At 41.1% G+C, this 20297-nt stretch overlaps 1 protein-coding gene across 1 annotated transcript in view; it reads left to right on the plus strand.

The window, feature by feature from the left end:
• Positions 1-1119: 1119 nt before the first annotated feature.
• Positions 1120-20297, plus strand: part of CD109 (CD109 molecule) — a gene marked incomplete at both ends in the record, with an annotated part of 67222 nt that continues 48044 nt past the window's right edge. Inside the window, 4 exons of the mRNA XM_084201718.1 lie at positions 1120-1205; positions 1506-1666; positions 16323-16351; positions 19937-20167. Coding sequence (XP_084057844.1) covers positions 1120-1205; positions 1506-1666; positions 16323-16351; positions 19937-20167 — 507 coding nt within the window. The remainder of the gene's footprint in view (positions 1206-1505; positions 1667-16322; positions 16352-19936; positions 20168-20297) is intronic.

A 20297-nucleotide genomic window follows, 5' to 3' on the forward strand; every position in this document is an offset into this window, starting at 1 on the left:
TGCAAGCATGAATTGGTTGTTGTACTATCACCCCTTTCCTAGTGTACCAAGGTAGATTCTTCTTCACCCTCTATTCTGTCACCGCAAAGACTGGTGCTCCAGAAAGGATCAGCTGAGTATGAAAACCTAGAAAAGCAAATGTAAAAGATGTGAGAACACTGCATGACTGCCTGGCATACAATTAAAGCAGTGTTTACGCACATTACTGTTCCTATCTGATTTTCATAAGAACATAGTGTGATGCTTCTGTTTAGGACTATAGCTGACTGCATTTGGCTGTGTACCACAATGCAGAGGATGCCATTCCAATGCTTCTGAAGAGGCACACATCAAGAATTGGCTGTAGTTTCTAAATGTATTAGACTTGTCCTGCAATGAAAGAATGTGCACAAATCAAACATTAGATGTGTCTAGTCTGCACAGTTAAAATTATTCTGCTAGAGGAACAGAACAGATTCTGTTACCCAAGCTGCTTCAGCGCACTTTTTGAAGTCTGAAGGTAGGTTAAGATTTACAAGTAGGTACCACCTTATTTTACAAATATGGAGCACAGAGGACAGTCCAGCCAGACCCGCATTACCAATCGGTTCACATTTAAGTAGCTACGAGGATCCTTGAATTTTTGCCAGCATCCTTCTCCCTGTTCAGACCCAGAACCGCTCCCGACTCGCATCCGAGCCCGAGCCGCAGGCCAGCGCGCCTCTGCGGGCTCTCCGGGTCTCTCCGAGCCGATAACCGAGCAGCTCTCCACAACGGGCTGCTGCTGTGCTCGGAGCTCTAGGCAGAAAACATTGCTCTCGATGCTGCTTTTGTACGGTGTTGGCTTCTGGGAATCCCACCCGCATCAGCCGCAGGATGCGGGAGCGATGGCTGAGGGGAGGTGACACACCCGTAGGTATCCCTGTGTAGACAGATGTGTGTTGCCGCCGGGCCGCCCACCCCGGGCCGGCCCCGGGAACGCCCCGCGGCTCCTGCCGCCGGCGGAGCGTGCCTGGCGCTGGGGCAGCGGCGGCCTCTCCCTTCCCCTCCCCGCCCGCCAAGGCGCCTCCCGCCCGGCCACGGCCCGGACCCGGCCCTGCGCACAGCGGCGGACTCACCGGGCAGCGCGCACGGAGAGCCATGGCGCGGTCCCGCGGCGATGTCCTCTTCTTCCTCCTCCTCCTCCTCCTCGTCCTCCTCTTCCTCTGCAGCTCCGCGGCGGCCGGGTACGTGGGGCTGGGGCGGGCGGGGGCACGGGGCACTTTTTCTTCCTTCCTTGCCGCCCGGCCCGGGGGCTGCGCGGGCAGCGCTTGCTGGGGCTCCCGGGAGCGGGCAGAGCAGCGCTGCCCGCGCCCCGTCCTGCGCACCCGCTGTAGCCGGGGCGTGAGCATCACCTCCAGCCTCCGCGGCGGAGAGCGACAGAAGAGCTTGGCAACGTGTGTCGTATGTCTTTAAGTGTACGCGGTTACTTTTTATGAGAGTTTCACTCCCTGCTCTTTCTCCCTCTGCCCGTTTGGGCTTTCCAGACCTACGTTCCTTGTGGCAGCTCCCTGGAACATCAGGCCTGGAGCAAACTTGACTGTTGGGGTAGCTCTGCTGCCGGACAGCCCAGCACAGGTCACCGTAAAGGGAGAAGTGATCCGAGATAACGAGACCATCTTAAGCAGGGAAATGGTCTTTGAGAAAGGTAAGAAAAAGAATGGACTTACTTTGGAAGTATTTCTGTCTGCCTTCTCACAGGAATATTTTGTTCCTCCTAAAATATCACAGCTTCTAAATGGTACTAAAATAGGAAATTTATTTTACCAAGTAGGAGTCGCCATGGGAAAACAGTCTTGTACACTGCTGGCTCTGTTTGGAGTTGGGTGACCGAGCTGGATGAGTGATTGCATGGATGTGTTAACTGTCTGTAAAGTCTGAAAATAATTAAAAAGCAAAGTGTGATGGATGTGGGATTTCTGAGGAAGCAGAAGTACTCTGCTCCATGAAGTGGGGTCACTGTAGAACTAGTGGAAAAGTTGCTTACTGGTAGCTTGTTAAGGTGCAAAGTGGAAGCGTGTGGAAGAACGGTAGGGGTGGAATAAACAAGGTAATGCAGCAACTGAAGCTGCTTCTGCATGCCCTAAGAAAGTAATGATCTAAGGACCATAGGAAAGTGAAGACTGTGTCAGACACTTGGAAGCTCTGTGCATTTGAAGAAACAAGAATTTTTAAGGATCAAGAAGTGAACTGTGAAGAGTTTGGGGATGGAAGATAAGTAAATGAGAAGAGACTGATTTAATCTATGCCACCAGGCAGGGGTAGTGGATGTGGTGGGAGTTCTGAAAAGCTGAGATATCCTGGCCAATGCTCCTTTTTTAGAAAGGTCACCTGGCACCAGAAGCATAGAGATATCCTGTCTGAGATTTGTTCTCATGAGAAAGAAAATAATTTTTATGGATAGTCCAGCTTTCATACTGCTCTTACTGTGAGGTGATGTAAATGACATCTAAAGTCTAGCTTTTTATTTGTTAAAAATAGAGAGTCTGAGGGCAGTGTGAGATACTGAAAAATCTACCCTGCTGTAATGCTCTTTCCCTACTGCTTGTGGGATTCTTCTCTTAATGTCTTACAGTTAATGTAGATTCCTTAACTGGAAGCATCACACCTTCATTTCAAAGCCTTCACAGCCTGCAGAGAAGATTGAGGCTTTGAGTGTGATGAGTGCATTTGAACAGATTAAAAAATTTTGATATAGAACCAAAACAAACCTAAACCAGCCAGCTTTTGTTGTTTTCTTTTGAAATCCAAAAGTTTTAAAAAGATAATAAATTGTCTTCTCCTTTTCTTCCTCTAACTATACTGGCTTTTATTTCCTGCTTCTGTTCTGCTTTAACATAGAGTTTAGTGAACCTTGCATGAATTTCAACCCGTCAGTTTTTGTCCTTCTCAACAGTGAAAGCCAGACAAGCAACTGTTAATTCCAAGCTTGTAAAAAAATGTGGCTGTCTCTATCTTCTGAGCAGAAAGAATAATGCTTGACAGGGAGCTGCTGAAGTCAGAGTGAACTTCTGACTTCAGCAGTTGGGCTGACAGGTGGGCTATCAGGAACAGGTATGGCATTGCATCAGACTGGATACAGTGAGGAAAAAGGACAAATGCTGTAGTGAATTACTAACTTCTAATATTTCCCAGTCTTTTAAATATATTTTAAAATTTTCTATGCTTTTTACTTGATAAGTAAAACAAAGAACAAAAAAAAAAAAAGGTGCTGAGCATACTGTGTATTTCCTCCTGCAAAATTCTTAACATTTAGTATGTGGCCATCAGGTTTTTTCTAGTCAGGTTATACAATCTGTTAGTCATTTGTTTTCTGTGAACAAATGTGTAAGCAAAACTGTTAAGGGCCAGGAGTAAGGGAGCTGCCCTGTAAAAGAGGATGTAGTCTTGAAGACATGTATCCAAAGGTGATACAGGTGTGGGTCAGTTCTGACTCAGGGAGAAAGCAAGTTGTCAGAGAGAAGCAAACGCAGCTTGTCAGAATAAGAACATAAATCTTTAAAATTTTTGTTGAAGAACACAACAATCTTAAGGTAAAATGGTATTTTTGTAGCTGATCTTAGTCTGTGACTGAAGGAGGGCTGGAGGTTTTATCAAACCACCTGTTGTAGCTGAAGGAAAAAAACCAAGCATATCTCCAGGCACGCCAGATCTTCTTTAAATTACATAATTGCTGCATATATTAGTGCTCAGAGAATGTTGGTTTATCTGTCACTGAATACCTACCTTGGTTAGACTTCACATTCAGTGGCACTGTTGCCTAAGCTGGCTCAGTTGTGCTCTGTAGTTTTCCTTGCATGGTGACAGCAAAAGCAGGGGATTAACTGCTCTGAGAAACTGATCTGACTGAAAAATAAAGTTTTTATTTTGTTTGAATGTTTTTTTAGGCAGACAGGTCCCCTGGTTCAATGTGCAAATGTTTGTGCTGATGGAACTGAATTGGAAATTGGATGCTGGAGACATAGCACAGGCTGAGGACACAGTTTTTATTATGGATGTTTAATCTGACAGGCCCAGTTCATTCAAGTACCTCAGTGTAAATGGTATTACATACCTGTCTGTCAAATAATTCTGCAATTGCCTTAAATTAAGGATTTAGCCTGGTTCTCTAGCAGCAGGTCAATATGATATATGTAGTGGTCTAAGCTTCTGAGTTAGCTCCACGAGAGGACTTCATGGTATTAGAGGCATGGGATTTTTTAATGTCTATAATATAATTCTTGCTTTGAATAAGAAATAGCGTGTTTGCCCTCTGATGGCTGATAAAGCATTTACTATTCTAATATTACTGGTAGTGGAATTTTGATATCTCAGTGATTCTTGGGCACTGATTCTGTTAGATAAATACTTTAGCAGAGGAGGTTGGTTCCCATCATTATTGTGCTTTTTAAATAACTAAGGGAAAATAAATATTAATAAGTGGCTAGTGGGTATTTGGAGTGAAGGAGAAAGTGTTCATGCACATGGATTTAAAGATATTTTGAGCTTGGCACAATATTCCAGAATCTAAATGTACTGTACAGGAAGGGAGATTACTTAGGACCAATATTTTGGTGCAGAAATTGAATTAATTGCATTTAATATAGTGGAAAAAAAAACAAACTCAGTGTTTGCAAGGGGGAGGTTGCTGCTACAGGTAAACTTTGCGTGAGCAAGCACAACCCAAAAAAAATAGAATGCGTCACCAGGAGAGAATAGGTTTCCATTGCCTACAGCAGATGCCAGGAAAACACAAAGCACTAACTAAAGCCGTTTTTGTGAGCTGTACCAAGCCTTGACACACTTTCTGTGGAGAGGCAGTATCAGAAAGATCCTGATTGAAAATGGCTGCAGAAGGTAACAATGGCTTGTGTGCAAATGGAACCATTGGGTTTTCTGTGTCAACAACAGCCAAAAAAGAAAGTATGGGAATACAGATGAACGAGTTAAATTCCCTCACTAATAACTTGAGCTTTAGTGATTGCACTGAAGGGTGACTCTTGCCATGCATAGTCTTCCAGTCATTGCTAATATAGATGTAGTATGAACTGGCAGGAGGTGTTTTCTTACAGGGTTTGCTACCCAGACATTACTGTGTGTGTTAGAGTATGAGAAACCTTATGCCTTTATTGTGAGAAGTTCTGAAAAGTACTTTCTGTGTTGGTGCTAGAATGATTTGGAAAGAACAAGAAGCATATAAGTTGGAAAAAATAATTGGTTTTCAGAAAAGCTTCTATGTGTAATGTGTAATGAGGTGTCATAATTTGCCCAACAGCATGAATGTTTTTAATTCTAAAGAGTAAGATTCATTAGTTATAACTTTTGCTATATAAGGTACAACGTAATGTATTTAAGGCATGGTGAGTGAAAGTTATGTGAAGTTACTGGAGAATTTGGTTTACAGTAACGTGCATAGTTTGTAAATTACTTGTACATGTTAATTAATTTTTGCTGCTTTTCTGTATTTCCAGAGAGGAGTGCACCTACTTGTTAACAGAGGTTACTGAGCTAGAGCATGGTAGATACTCAGCTAGGATTTAGGAAGCATGATAGTTTGTGAGAATGTTTGTCAAGCTCAGACATGTAGTGATTCTCCATAGAGACAATGGAAAATCTCCTCTTACCAGAAGGCATGTTTTACATACTTAATAATATGATTCTGACCACGTCAGTATAAGAACCAGTGAGAAACAGTTGGAATAGCAAGTTGTAAAGTAACATCTAAGTGGGAATGAATGGCCTAAACCCCTCAGTCCCTGTTATTAACCTTGAGTTGCCTCTGTACCTTTTGTCAGAATAAGATGACTGAGTTGTTAGTGACTCTGCTGTCTGTGCTGAATATCTGTGGGGTGAAAGGTTTTGCTGGCAGTTTGGTGGAACATCTCCTTTCTGCCTAATTTTTCGTCAATGCCTAAAAAGCCAAATAGTGAGAGAGCAGGAGTTGCCAGCAGTGATTTTGCATCCATAACCTCCATAACCAAAAGTACATGTAGCTGTGCCTTATGAAAAATAAGTTGTTAAATAGTCAGCACATGCACATAACCTATACAAAATCAGAATGAAGGAAAAGTTTTTGGGAAGGAGGTGTTGGGGCTGGACTCAGAGATTATTGATGTAGTAGAGAAGAAGGTGCTCTTTTATGGGCTTTCATGTAGCTGGAGTAGATTAAGAAAAACAAACCCAAAAACATAAAAGAACAAAACCCAGCAGGTTTCTGTGCCTGTTGTCGTATCCATCCTGCTAACAGACCCATTAGGTTGTTTGCAGAAAAATGGGAGTAGCTATCCTATGCAGTACTTGAGCTTTGTGTTATTGTTTGCATGCTGTTTGAGATTTGAGGGAAGCAGTCCTTCTGTGACCAAGGCTTATGTGGTTGTACATGAGGTTTTTCTGGTCACCATGTTCTTTGTCGATATCCAGCCAAGGAGGGTGTGGCAGATTGAGCACTCCAGGCTGTTTCACAATATCTTCAGAAGGGTGGGATAAAACAGAAGTGCAGTGGGACAACTCATACAGATGAGGGAATATTACATGTCCCTGTGTGCAGTTCCCTATTGCCCCTGTGAACTGGTGGGGCTTTGGAGCTTTTAGGAAAGGGAGGACAGAGAAGAAAAAAACTAAAAGTTGTGAATTAGGGAAAAAAGAAGTGATGAAAACAAACAGGAATTGGTAGGTAACATGCTATTAGAAACAAGAAGGGAAGCAAAGGGTGAAAATTCCTGAGGGAGTCATACTGAAAGGAAAGGATAAGTGCACATTAACAGAACAGGGAGGTAAGAAGTGAGGTAACTAAACACGATCTAAATTGGCCAAAAAAACAGAAAGAAGGATAACTGTATATAGAAACTGTAAATGAGATCAGATTACAAAGGAACTTAAAGAAGTACCATGGGTAATGAAGAACAAAGCTGGTAAGGCCAGACCATTAGTAGGAAAGAATGTGAAGGATAGTAGTAAGGCAGGGTTTTTAAATAACATATTGGTAACAAGAAATCTAGCAAAGGATGTGGCTTGCTACCCTGATGAGAAGGGTTGCTACTTCTGTGGCTTGCTACTCTGATTAATGATGCTGAGAGACAGTTTAGTTTTCACTAAGAACATCAACTGTCATGGAAAAGGCTTAAGAATTAATATTACAAAAGGGGAGGAACAGTTTAAAGAGTGCTTTGGTCAAGTGTTTAGGCTTGATAAAATTGCCTGTAGAATATTTAGAGAATTGACCGAAATAATTTAAAATCTGCTAGTGAAGTTCTGAGAGCTCAAGTGAACAGAGAGGTTCTGGAAGATTGAAAACCTGCAAAAATGTGTTGCACTATGGGTTGGCAAGGGTTGTAGGTGGAGAAGAAGCAGGATTTTGTCATATTTTGATCTTAAAAGACTTGTGATAGTCTGGCACGGCACTTTGACAATACAGCTGGGGAAGCAGGGACAGCATGAAATTCTTATTTAATATGTTTGTAGCTGGATGAAAAATAGTGTTCATCAAGTAAGTTTAAGTGGTTCACTCTCAAACTGGAAATGAGTTGCCCTGAAACTGTAGTGTTCAGTATGATTGACATGAATGAAAAAGGGAGAATGTTTATTAGATTAGTGAAGGGATGGTAAGGACTCTGGGAGAAAGGATTCAATTTTGAACACATTTTGGCAATACCAGAAATGACTGGGGGAAAAACTGGAGTGTGATTCACTAGAAGTAGTGTGTAGTTCTGCTTTTGTTGATGAATAAAAGAACTTGTGTTTATTGGGTGGGGAACAAGGTGATGCAGCCCTGCAGAAAAAGGGGAGTGTATATGGGGGTGGGGGTAATGATTTAAAGGCAACAGAAGGTGAAGGCTTGTAAGTAATACTGTGGTGCTCAAAAAAGAAAGTAAACATTGTACTCAGAGGTATACAAGAAGTAAGCTACATATGCGTTCTGTAAGCTATGAGAAAGTATTCTAGTAATCTTCACAGCCTAACTGGGCATCCTGGGGAGTGCTGTGCTTGATTTTTGGCGCTCATCATGGAGCCTGTGAACCAGTTGGAGAAATTCCAGGGAGAGCAGACAGAAGGATGTGAGAGCTCTCAGGAGACGAGTTAAAACCTGATAGAAGAAGATGGGTCTTCACATGAGATGAAAATAAATTGTGGAACTCCATGTCCCAATTGTTGTGGATGGAAAACATGATTGCAGAAATTAACAAGACAGAAGTCCATGGAGGACTGGCCCAGTATAAGGACACACAGATTGCATAGGCTGGGAAGAGTACCCAAGGAAGGGTCACCGTGTTCCTGTTCGCTTTTGACGCTTTTCAGATGTCTGTCCTTGACTGTTGCTGCAGAGGGATCTTGGGCCAGACAGACTCGGGTTTGACCCTGGGAGTCTCTTCTACATTCTGGAAAGCGTCTGAGGAGAGATGGAGGAACTGGTGTGCTGTATCAGAAGTGTGCTATACACCTGCTATGTACTATTAGGTACATGTGAAAGTAGCTTTAAAGAGAAAAGGGCGGGAGCTAACAGTAGATGGGTCTAAGGTGATGTCTTTAGTGGTGTCTAGTTAGAAGGAGATCCAAGCTGAAGTACTGAGTTAGAGAAATACTTGCATAGGCAGCCAGCAATTGGGAAATTCATGAGTTTCCAGTCATACAGAGGTGACTTTTCATGAGACCCGTATGACTCAGCACTGTCAGTGTTGCTGGTTTCCATGCTCCATCCATGACTACCTGCTTGTGAAGGGGGAGTTGAGATCCTGTCAGCAGAGACTGAATAGCAAGTGTCAAGAGATGATGCTGGTTCACCTACATTCACTGCAATCCAAATAAGTATGTGCATAGAAAACATGATTATAGTGACCGACCACTTCTTCAGCTTCCTGAAGGTATAGCTGTGAGCACTCTGTTCTTATTTTATATGGTTTGGGATCTATATTGCCTTTATTTACTGATGAAGGAAGTCTCTGGTACTATTTTTATATATTCAAATAATTTTATTGCCACAAATTATTTAAAGCCACAGTTATATGGCTTTGTCATCACAAACTTTAAATGTGTTCCAGAAAATGGAGGAAAACCAGTACGAGGACAAACCTTCTTCTTTTACTCCCTTTAAACAGAAATTTCAGTAGATTCTGAATGCATTATTTGCAGTGAATGAGTTTGAGAAGTGACTTGACTTTGCAATTTTGCTCCAGTTACAGCAATTGATGTAATGAGGGTGGTGTTATTACTGCCAAATGTCTGGCATATACAAGCTTAGCTGTATTTTGTCCTAATGTGATTTTCCTATGTTTTAACTTGGAATAAAAACTGCAGCTGCTTTTAATTGCCTTTGCTGTGTCTGTGTTTATTTCATGGACATCAGAATGGATAGCAGTGGTGGCCAATAGTGCCTTGAAAGCAGCGTGTGGAGATGTGTGTGTTTGTGTGTTTGTGCATAGTCACTGAGGGGATGAAGTGTATTTCACATTTAGTTGTGTAAAAGGCTTAAGTCTGAGATTATTCTGAATTGTCTGTATAGTTTCACAGACTGGATCTGATGTCAAGAAAGTTTCCTGTGTAGCATTCAAAAATTGCCTTCCTAACCGCTGTAAGTTTATAATTCATGGCAGTAGAGTTGCTATGGTGTGGTAGGCAGTGGTAAGGTCATATGCATGACGAGAAGTCCATGGATGGCTCTTAGGTTGTCCTGGGAAAAAGTTGAAAAGAGGCTGTACTTGAGTTTAAGCAGTGATAGTGCCTGGATAGCTCTCAGAAGGTCTCTGATTAAAAAGATTATTTAGTTTTGGAAATATGAAGCTGTTCTGTCTTCCTACCCAGCATGCAATGACTTATAAAACACTCTCTGGTTTATCTAAGTATTGTGTTCTTGGAACTGGCAGGTCTCTGACTACTGAGCTGAAAGTGGTAATAACAGTATAATCCATGGGGCTTGTTGGTTGACATTAGAAGATTGAGTGAAGAATTAAATGTGTGAATTATGCTTTAAGTCTAAAAAGGGCCAGTCAGCAGGAAAACATGCTGCATGCTTGGGGAAGGGATCATGGATGTGGCAGGGCAAGGGAAGAGGTGCCCAGCCATCAGCAGTATCTGTTGGTCTGAGAGGGTGGGAGATGGTTGTGTTCCTCAAGGGTAGATCTGACAGTGCTGACAAGGGAAGAATGGCTGAATCAGTAGAAGGGACAAGCAGGGGGGTACCATGACTCCTTTGCCATGTAGAGTAGGAAGACACAGAGAAAGCTGTGGTCAGGGTGCAGAGGAGAGGAAAGGACAGTGCCTGTTCATACCTTCTATTCATACCTTCTGGTAAATCTGCATCTGTTCTGTCCTGGCCAAGAATGTTTCTGGATGTGCTATGGTTGAGTTTCTTCCACTCTTCTGATCATGGCGATTAGGGAAAAACTTTTGTGTTTAGGTGAAGAAGGGTTTTTATCTAATTGTCGGGAAAATGTCCCTACACTTCCCATTGCAGACTAAAGCTAGAACTTGCTGGTAACTGCAGAGTTCAATAAAACATAGCTTTAATCACAAAAACATCTGTGCATTCTGCCTTTCTTCGGTCCTCCAGGGCTGTGGTGCCCAGTCTCTTGACCAGACCCGTAGGTGATAAAGTTTGGTCCAGTTTAGATGATTCCTCCTGTCCCCTTACATCTTTCTCCATAGGCAGCACTGCTACCTTGCCTCTCTCTCCCCCTTTATAATTTCTGAGTGCTTTTAGCCTCCAGGTTTGCTAAAACAACTGAAAAGGATAAGGGAGGAGGGTAGGAAGCGGCTGTGGAGGGAAGTGTACATAGTGCTGGCAGACAGGGTTTAGGAGGCATTTTGGAGCAAGTTGTACCCTTTTGCTACAGGCCTGTTGGCCTCATTTGGCTTTGGATGTCAGCCCGAATGCTGACGTCCCCTGGCAGTCCCTGTTGTGTGTTTGAGTGCTGTACTGCCCCTCCTTCTGTCATCTGTGCCAAACTGAGCCATAACTTAACAGCATTAAGCTCTGTCTTTTGAGCTATTTGTGTAAATAATCAGTACTAATTTGTGTGATAGCTTTAGCATGACAGGTGGGGAGTATAACATATTTAAAGCAAACAGTGAACTCAACAGGTTTGCAGGTCTTCTTTGAAGAATAAGTTATTTTCACTTCCTGGACAGCTTAGGCCTTGGTATTACTGCATTTTTTTTTTAACACAAAAATAGCATATATTTTGGACAGGAATAAAAATCTGGAAGGACATTTAAGAACACTAATTTTTATTTATATGATGGGAGTTTTTGAAATTGATTCAGCGGTAGAAAATAACTCCATTTGCCACTGCAAAGAAAATGTTTTTCTGTAAATATTTCCTATGTATGGGTATATGAACACAGCTGTCAGAGCAAAGATGTGGCATAATTTCAGTTAATCAATCTATAGTGATCACAGTTTTATTTTTCTGTTCTCACACATTACTACGAAGGATTGAAGACATAGGTAGAAAAGTTCAAGAGAGAAAATCTGTTTGTAGCAATAGCTGCCCATGAGCTAGAATATACAGTCAGTGCTGACTTTATGTAAATCAGAGACTGAAGTGCTACTTTACTGGTATATATTGGCATAAGCTCTAGTTCCCTGTGCCAAGCCATGCAGTCATTTTTCTAGAACCTCTGTCCTTTTTTGGGGGTGGAAGCTGAAACATTTATGACTAGTCCTAGTGGTGTCATCTCAAGAAGGGGTAGCATAAGTTTCTGAGTCTGGGTCAGGCCTGTGCATTGGGAAGAATTTAAGATGCCATTGTTTGTGCTGTTCTCCATAACTCTAAAAAAAACCATGCATGTGTTTACATAGAATTTATTATATTTGCTTTATTGATAGCAATACTATTATATGACAAAAAATGGCAGGGTAGAAAAATACTTTTAAATATTGCTGATATATCCCACGCTCTCTTTGATTCCTTTTCTGCTGGACAATCCTAAATGTCAGAGATTCTGAGGAAAAGTGGCAGGACAGTGTGGCATTTGTTTCCACTGTATTTCCGTGTATTTTCTCAGTGCAGTAGTTATTGAATGAATACAATACAAGCCTCAGGAATTTTGTGAAAGAAACAGTCTGGCAAATGACAAGGAGAGAGATTTTTTCTTGAAGGCTCATGTGACTTCTGTTGGGATTTTTGGTAGTTTGTATTTTAACTTTCTTCAAGATTAATCTGTAACAGTCCATTGATTTTCTTCATGTCTCCTCCTAAAACAAAGTCATAAATCCCAGCTGGAAGTATTCCCTAACTAATCTTTTGTGGTAGTAGGGCCGTGTGCTCTTGCCTGGTTGTTCCCTGCAGTGTCCCACTCCAGTTGTGCTGCTGACTGCTGCTGCGGAGAGCAGATGGAGCGAGTCAGGAGGAAGCGTTGCAGGCGTTGTGGTTTTCAGGGCTCGGTGTTGGTGGCTTAGCTGTTCTGGGCTCCTTTCTAAACCTGCTTCTTCTGCCTGGTGTTAGCTACCTGTCTTTTATAACTGAAGGGTTTCTTTGCAGGGATGTGTTGAAGGAGACAGAAGACTTGCCATTTCTGGGGATGGTAGATGCCAGGCTTGCCTGATCTCGTGGGAGTGTTACATGCTGCATGTGGGTAAAAGTCAGCTGCATGATAGGAGGGCTTGCAGCAGAGCAGTGATATGTGCTAGCTGCTGGACCATGGTTAATTCCTCATGAAACTGAAATTGCTGTATGATTAAATATAACTTTAATTCATCAAGTGAACGGAAAAATTTGTGAATTTCCGCTATTCAGCATTGGCATAAAGGAAATGTTTTGCTATAGCTCTTGCTTGAGCACGTCCAAAGTCATCCCTAGGCATAGTTGAGCAGAGCTCCAGGGATTTGACTGTGGCTTGATAGTCTCTGAGAACATGGGAAAATCTTGCATGACAGGAGAATCCACTGCAATGCTAAAGGATTTCAGATCTGCCCAGGCTGCTCAATTCCTAGCAAAATAATTACGTAGTGGCATAAATTGGAAGATTACCTCATGCCCTGGAGCCTCTTTTATGATTCTCACTGGCTGGGAATTAGACAGTGCTCTGGGCTTTATTACAGGGAAGCTGTGGCTCCCTAGCACTGCCTCAGAAGGTAAATCCTTTCTGAGTTGCACAAATGCAACTGTGATATAAATCTCCCTCCTCCCCAAGTCTTTCTCCATCTGTGTTACATTTTTACCTAGCTCAGACCTGATGTTAGATCTCCCAGGCTTGGGAACAGGAAAGAAACCCTGCCATACTGCCATAAGATTTCTGGCTTTTTGTATGCGACTTGTTCTCAAAACAGGTGGAGGCAGGCAGGCACTGCCCTGGTGGGAAAGCTTTGAGTGTCTGACCTGTTAAGGTTGCTTTGCAGGCTGGTGCATGCTGCACAGGACTACCACAGCTGTTCCCTTCATCACTCTGCCCTTGCAGTGTGTGGGTACCAGTGTGTTTGCACTGGAAGGGTAAAGATGGAAATAGAAACCTCATGGTGTGGGCTCTGGTACAAATACCAGATTTGTGTCTCCTGGTGTAATGAAGTCACTCCTGTAGCCATTGCTGTAATTAGCTGTATAGATTAGATTAAAGGTAGCATAGCAGAACAACCATGTGCATATCCACTCAGACATGTGGTAAATGGTTTCTATTCCTTGTTAATAACCAATTGTCAGCAGTGAAAAAGGTTATTTTTTTTTCCTCTGGTGTTATGGGTTGTGGTTGTACAGACCCCAGCTTTAGCACAGCTTTATTTCAGAGAGGGAGAGAAACAAGAGAAGGGTTAGGGTTTAGTGTATAACAGAGAGAAATTTCAGGAGGTAACTTTGTACCACCTTTGTTTACCATGCATCTCCCTCTCTTTCCAGTGAAATATAATAACCTAAGAAAGATTCTTCGTACTTCACAGTAACTCATTCTGTCCTGAGTTAGGAAGACATAAATTTCCTTTAGCTACAATTATATCTCTCAGTGCAGTTGTTTGAGCATGGGGTTGTTTGGGTAGATGTTGGCAATAAATATATCAGTGCATCTAGAGGTGTTTACATCGCCTATGGATCAGGTACTCCGCAGGACTTCCTGATGCCTCTCCTGTGTGCCAAGCCAGCTTGGCCAAGTGTGAGGGCTCCCTGCCACCGTGAATTGGGGCAGTTTGTTCTCTCCTCTGGCTGCTGAGAAAAGTATTTTGCCAGACACTCCTGTGTGGAAAACCTCAAAGGCCAATGGGGTTGCTCAGAGTTAATGACTGCATGAGATGCTTCTCAAGTGGAGACAGAGATGATATGAAAAAAAATGTAGGTTTAACAGCAACATAAACATGTTGTGGAAAGAACTGTGTTCCTTAGGCCCAGTACTGCCCATGCCTGTTAAGGTTTTCAGTACCAGAATGAAGTACTGGAGTGTGCTACCCACAAACTTAATTTGTGGGTTGTGAGTCATTTGGTTTAACCCAGTTTATAATTTGGATAGGTGGTACATACTGGATAGCATTTTTCCTTTAGTGCTCTCTGGAAGCAGTCAGGATAAGCTTTATTCAGTTCATTGAGATTCCTTCTGTTTGCCATTGTCAAAGGAAAGAATTAATTGACTTCTAAAACTAACATTTATTGAAGTTCAGAGGTCGAGTGATTGCTTTATTTTGGAAGCAATGCCTTTAGGTCCAGGATCAAGAAGGACATTAATAAATAAATAAATAGATTTTTTTTTTTCTTACACTATGAAACAGTTGAGTAAAAGATTGGTATAAACCTGTGGCTTTTTAGGAGATACAAAAAGGTCTAACTGAATAGAATCAGCAGAAGCAAATGTGAGTCAGCAGTGTGCCTTGGCAGCCAAAAGGGGGAACCATGCATCAAGCCCAGCATCACTAGCCAGTCAAGAGAGATGATTATCCCACTGCATCCAGCCATGGTGCTGCCTCACCTCGAGTACTGTGTGCACTTCTGGGCTCCACAGGTTTGGAAGGTCCTTCAGTGCATCTGGAGGAGGGCACAAAACTGGTGACAGGGCTCAAAGGCATGTCCTGTGAGGAGCAGCTAAAGGCTTTGGTTCCTCTAGTCTGGCTGAGGGGCACTCTCATTGCTATCTACAGCTTTCTGAGAAAGCCAAGTGGAGATAGAGGTGGAATCCAGTGGTGGGGATGGAATCCAGAGGTGTGGGAATGCTTGAGGGCTACAGCAGGGGAGCTTCAGACTGGACAGTAGGAAGCATTTCTTTACTGGGAGGGTAGTCCACCACTGGAACAGTTTTCCTAGGGATGTAATTGATGTCTGAAACTTGTCAGTGTTTAAGAGGATTTTAGTCAGTGCCATTAATAACTGCTTTAACTTTTGGTAAGCCCTGAAGTGATCAGGTCCCTTCCAACTGGAATGTTCTGTTCTATTCTGTTCCGTCCTGTTCTATAATTCATGATGTAATTAAGATAAGAGCTGTGACACTAATGGCTTCATGATGTAATGATATCCAGGAGTTTAACAGGACATTTATTTGGATTCTAAAAATATTTGAAATCACATTAGTTGAAATAGTTAAATTATTAACCCAAATATATTGATTTGTTAGTTACTTTTTCCCGTGGTGACATAATTCTGTGAGGTTAATTCTGAGTGCTTGTCACCAACATGTTTTATGAAAAATCCTTTCCTTGGGATTTTTCCTCCTGAGAGGCTGAGAGGCCTCAGGAACAAAAGGTAAACTATTCTTATCTGCTGCTGTGGAATGCAACAGGTGGATCTTTGATTGGTCTCATCTGGTTGTTTCTAATTAATGGCCAATCACAGTCCAGCTGTCCGGACTGTTTCGGTCAGTTCAAGCCTTTGTTATTCCTTCTTTTTCTATTCTTAGCTAAGCCTTCTGATGAAATCCTTCCTTCTATTCTTTTAGTATAGTTTTTAATATAATATATATCATAAAATAATAAATAAAGCCTTCTGAACATGGAGTCAACTTTCTCGTCTCTTCCCTTGTCCTTTGACCCCTGTGAAAACGGTCACAAGTGCTCCTTTCCTTTAGAGTGATAAATCCTGTGCGTGGTTTCAAAAATTTTAGTCTTTATCTGGGCTGCAGAATCAATGGAAAATAATAACTTGGGTGGCATAGAGGGTTGAATGGATCATAAAAGTGTTTCAGTCTCTGTGGATGTAAAGAAAAATGTTCAAGCAGAGAACATGGACAGCAGCCCCCACCAAACAGAGAAGTAATGTTGCTGTAGGTTGGTGTTCATACTTTTGCAGCTCTGCAGAAGGTATCTCACATCTTCCATCAACCATGGAAGGGGAGCAGCACTGCTATAATGTTGATGTTTTGGTAAGTGTGTGGTCGTTAATCTCACAGATTTCTGACAGTGTGATATTTCTTTTTTTTTTGTTCAGGTACCTTTGGGACTCTTGTTCTTCCCGCAGTAAGTATTTTTTTCCTTCCCTCCTTCCTCAGAAAATGTTGACTGCCTGTAACTTACCACCCGTTGTTGTTGACGATATATTTTGCATGTGATCTCAGTTGTTTTCACAGCATCAGATGAGTGTATTTCCTGACCAATAAATCAAGGGTTTTGCAGATCAAATGCTCTGCAGCTTGTTAGAAGTAATTATAGGACTTGGGAGTTGATTTCCAGCATCAACACAAACTATCATAGAACTTGAACACAAAAATTTGATTTGTGGCTTTTTTTACTGGATTATACCTACCTCTGTATTTTAGACACACCATGAAGGCTAGTGACAGTTGAAAAAATCGTGTAAAGCAACAATTGAGAAATACCAAAATAAAATATATTTATATACAATCATTGTATAGGGCTTGGAAATGCATATTCAGTGGAACTACATTAAAAACCCAAAAATGTATCTTGAATTGTGTGTTGTGTATGAATACTGAATTTATGATCCTGGATATTCATCTTGAAAACCCAATATAAAGAATTATGTATTTATATCAAGAAAAAAGTTTTACCAAAGTCATCCATAGGTCTGGGTATCCCTTAATCTGGTGGGTTTAAGTTCTGATCTCAGAAAACCTGTCTCTGATTAAATAATTTGGAAGTATTTGATAGATAGATAATCAATGACAATGAGCAGCTCAACATTATGAAGATTACTAGGTTGAAATGCATCTGTATGAACTATACATTAGCAAATGTAGAAAATTATTTTCATTAAAAAAAAATTAATAAGTTCCTAAATATAATATGGCCAGATCTTAAAATGTTCAAGCACCTAAAACTAGGCAGAGTATGTTCCTCCTTTTCTTGCTGCTATCTGAAGAGATGAAAACTGACTCATTTTTTAACTACAAGATTTTCTATTAGTTTGTGTAGCCACAGGAGACTTAGATTTTGTCCAAAGTATAATTTGCTGGTAGCAGAAGGTGGGTAATGAGTTTCTGGATTCAGCCTCATCTTTTCCAGAGGAAACAGTAGCTGCTTTGTCTGAGGTACTCGTGATGGTGGTTGGTGTAGTCAGAAATACGTGAGATGGCCTTTTTCTCTCTTGTGTTAGGACTGCCAAAATGGGGATAGTAATACCATTCATTTGGGATGTTTTGACTAAGATAAAATATTTTCACAGCAAGTTCCTGCTACTTAGTGTTAAAAGCTCTTTTGCTCATATTTGGGTTGAGAAACAACCCTTTAGAGAAGGAGTTGGTGGGGCTGAGGTAGTCACTATTACTGTAGCAATTGTGGAAATGTTGTGTTAGTGCAGTTTCTGGTAGCATAAATGTGTGAAACAGAAGGTTGCGCCCCAGCTGTCCTAACACACTGCCGTGGCAATGCAAACCTCATTGTCTCTGATCTTTCCATCAAGTAAGGCAGTTATGTCACCATGTTTTGGGAAGGAAAGATCTTTTGAAATATAACAGGTATAAAAATCTAGGGAGAAACCCATGCTATCTGTCATTATTTGTGATAGGAAAGGGATACAGGAAAATAGGTGAAGTCTCTAAATGGCATTTATAGAAGATTTACTTTTTTAAAGAAGAAATTGAAGACAATACTTGCAGCAAAATAATGCTGTAAGAGTATAAATCACTGCAATGATGAAAAACAAACAAGGTTATTTTCCCCCATTTTGATTTTGAATTACTATAATATGTCCTGGACTTGTAGTGAATCCTATCTGATTTTTAGGGATTACAGCTTCTTTAATAAATATTAATATTCATAAATGAATGTTTGAGGTAGTATTTGATAGATAATAAGGTAGTATTTGATAGATGCAGTAGCTAAGGCTGCTCATCTTATTTCAGATATTGCAGAATACTTGGCGTGGAATTTGGAGGGTGTTGAAATATGTGAATCATATGTTCTTGGCAATGTGTGTACAAAAACCTGCAGCTGGAGAAAATGCAAAATCCTTTTCAGTGTAGAACTTTGTGTCTAAAATTTAATTCTATAAATCCAGATTTTAAAGGGTGGATGTCTTCTTCCCATGTCATCACAGGCCTGCTTATAGGTGTAAAAGAGCCTTTTTTTTATTTTTCTCCCTTGATTTTTTTTTCCCTGGCTTGTTTAAAACCAGAAAGTTAATAGAGAGGGATGGAATTGTAGTTGATTCCTCTTTATAGGTAAACCCACAGAGAAGGAAATGTATTCTCTACAGATATTTGCATCTACCTTCTTTGTCACCCAGTAACATTTTCCCATGTTTGTGAAATCCTGTTGTCTCGGTGTGCGCTGTTAAAATGAGCTTTGACAGCAGTACAGCCTTTCTTTCTAGCACTTGGTAGGATACTTTTGAAGTGCTGTGCCTGCTGAGTTAACAGCTGTAATTTTCATTACACTGCAAGAGGAGTGCTTCAGTTCCATATGTTATGCTGCAAAATGCAAGCCTGTCTTTAGTTGTCTTAACTTCAGAGGTTTTATTCCAGATTTACAGTTTCAACTCCAAACAGAAGCATGTGACTCTTAAGCTTTTCAGCAGGGCTGCTTGTTGGAATGAGCTGTGTGCTGTGTTCAAACCCTTCCCCTTCTTCAAAGCGACGTTCTGGCGGTACAGAAGCCAGCATCTGGGCTGGGACGTCCCTGGGGTCACTGGTTGTCTATGAAGGCTCTGCTCAAGTAAAAAACTGGCGTGCTGTAGCATCTCTGCTTTAAGCCTTTCAACCCCTGTGACTGGGGTTCCTCCCAGCTAACTTTAGGAAATGAAGTGATGCATCTGAATTATGAGCTCTAGATTTCCTCTGTGCCCCGGAAAGACACAGAGAGAGAAGAAATCTGTGCATGATTACTCTGACCTTATGTGGTCTAAATTTCTTTGCCAGTGATATCTGTCTCTTCTGCCAGCACTGAAGGAGCTTTCAATGTCTATCCAAAAAAAGTTAACCATATAAAATTTATGTTCCTTTATTTCTTAATATTTTTGGAAGAGTAATTATTTTACATTCTAAATGAGTCACAGTACGTGCTGTAATTATTAATTATGAAAGTGAAATGGGACAAAATCAGTGAGGTTGCTATTGAAAAACAGTACCTCACGTTATGAAAAACAAATTTTGTATTTGATTTTTCTGCCCCATAGGACGCAAAGCTAAAGACTGTAAAACACAAGTGCAAAGTTCTCCTGCTGTCCTGCTCATCTTGCTTACACGTACCTTCTTCAGATATTTGTTTGGAAAATTTCATAGGAAAAAGTGATGAAGAAAAATATTAACCCATTATATCAAACCAAAGAAATTTCTAAATAACTGAAAAAAGTGAGCACAATCTATGCATGTGTAAGACTGTGAGTTGCATATGAATGCATAGATACTTATATTACTGAAAACCTGATTACTACTTAAAATTAGATGGAAATGTGTTGTTGTGCTTTTGATGAGAAATTTTCTGGTAATTGTTGAAATAATACCTTAAAGTAATGAATAATCCCCTTTATCTTTTTGAAAATTTACATAAGTTGACAAGTTCAGGAATATATTAGTCCTTTATGTCAAAAATGCTTTTTAAATAATATTTTGGATACCTAACAGAGTGTCACTATTTCTTTTTAAGCTGCCTCTGAACAGTGCTTCTGGGAATTATGAATTACTGGTGGAGGGCCTTGCTGATGGCCGGCACATCTTCTCTAACCGTACCAGCCTGATGTACATGTCAAAGAGCATTTCTGTGTTCATCCAGACTGATAAATCCATGTATAAACCAGGACAGGATGTGCTCTTCCGGATTGTCACTGTCTATCCTGATCTCAAACCTTACAGTGTGTTTCTGAATATTTATATCCGAGTGAGTATCCACAGGAACAGGGTCAGCTGTTAGATTGTGTCACGTGTTATAAATTTGTGACAAATACAGATGGTATGAATTGCTACCCAAATCTTGCAAGGCCACTCACATTTAACATGCAGCTTAACTT

Source organism: Fringilla coelebs (genome assembly GCF_963513975.1).
Source record: "Fringilla coelebs genome assembly, chromosome: 3".
NCBI classification, from domain to species: domain Eukaryota; kingdom Metazoa; phylum Chordata; class Aves; order Passeriformes; family Fringillidae; genus Fringilla; species Fringilla coelebs.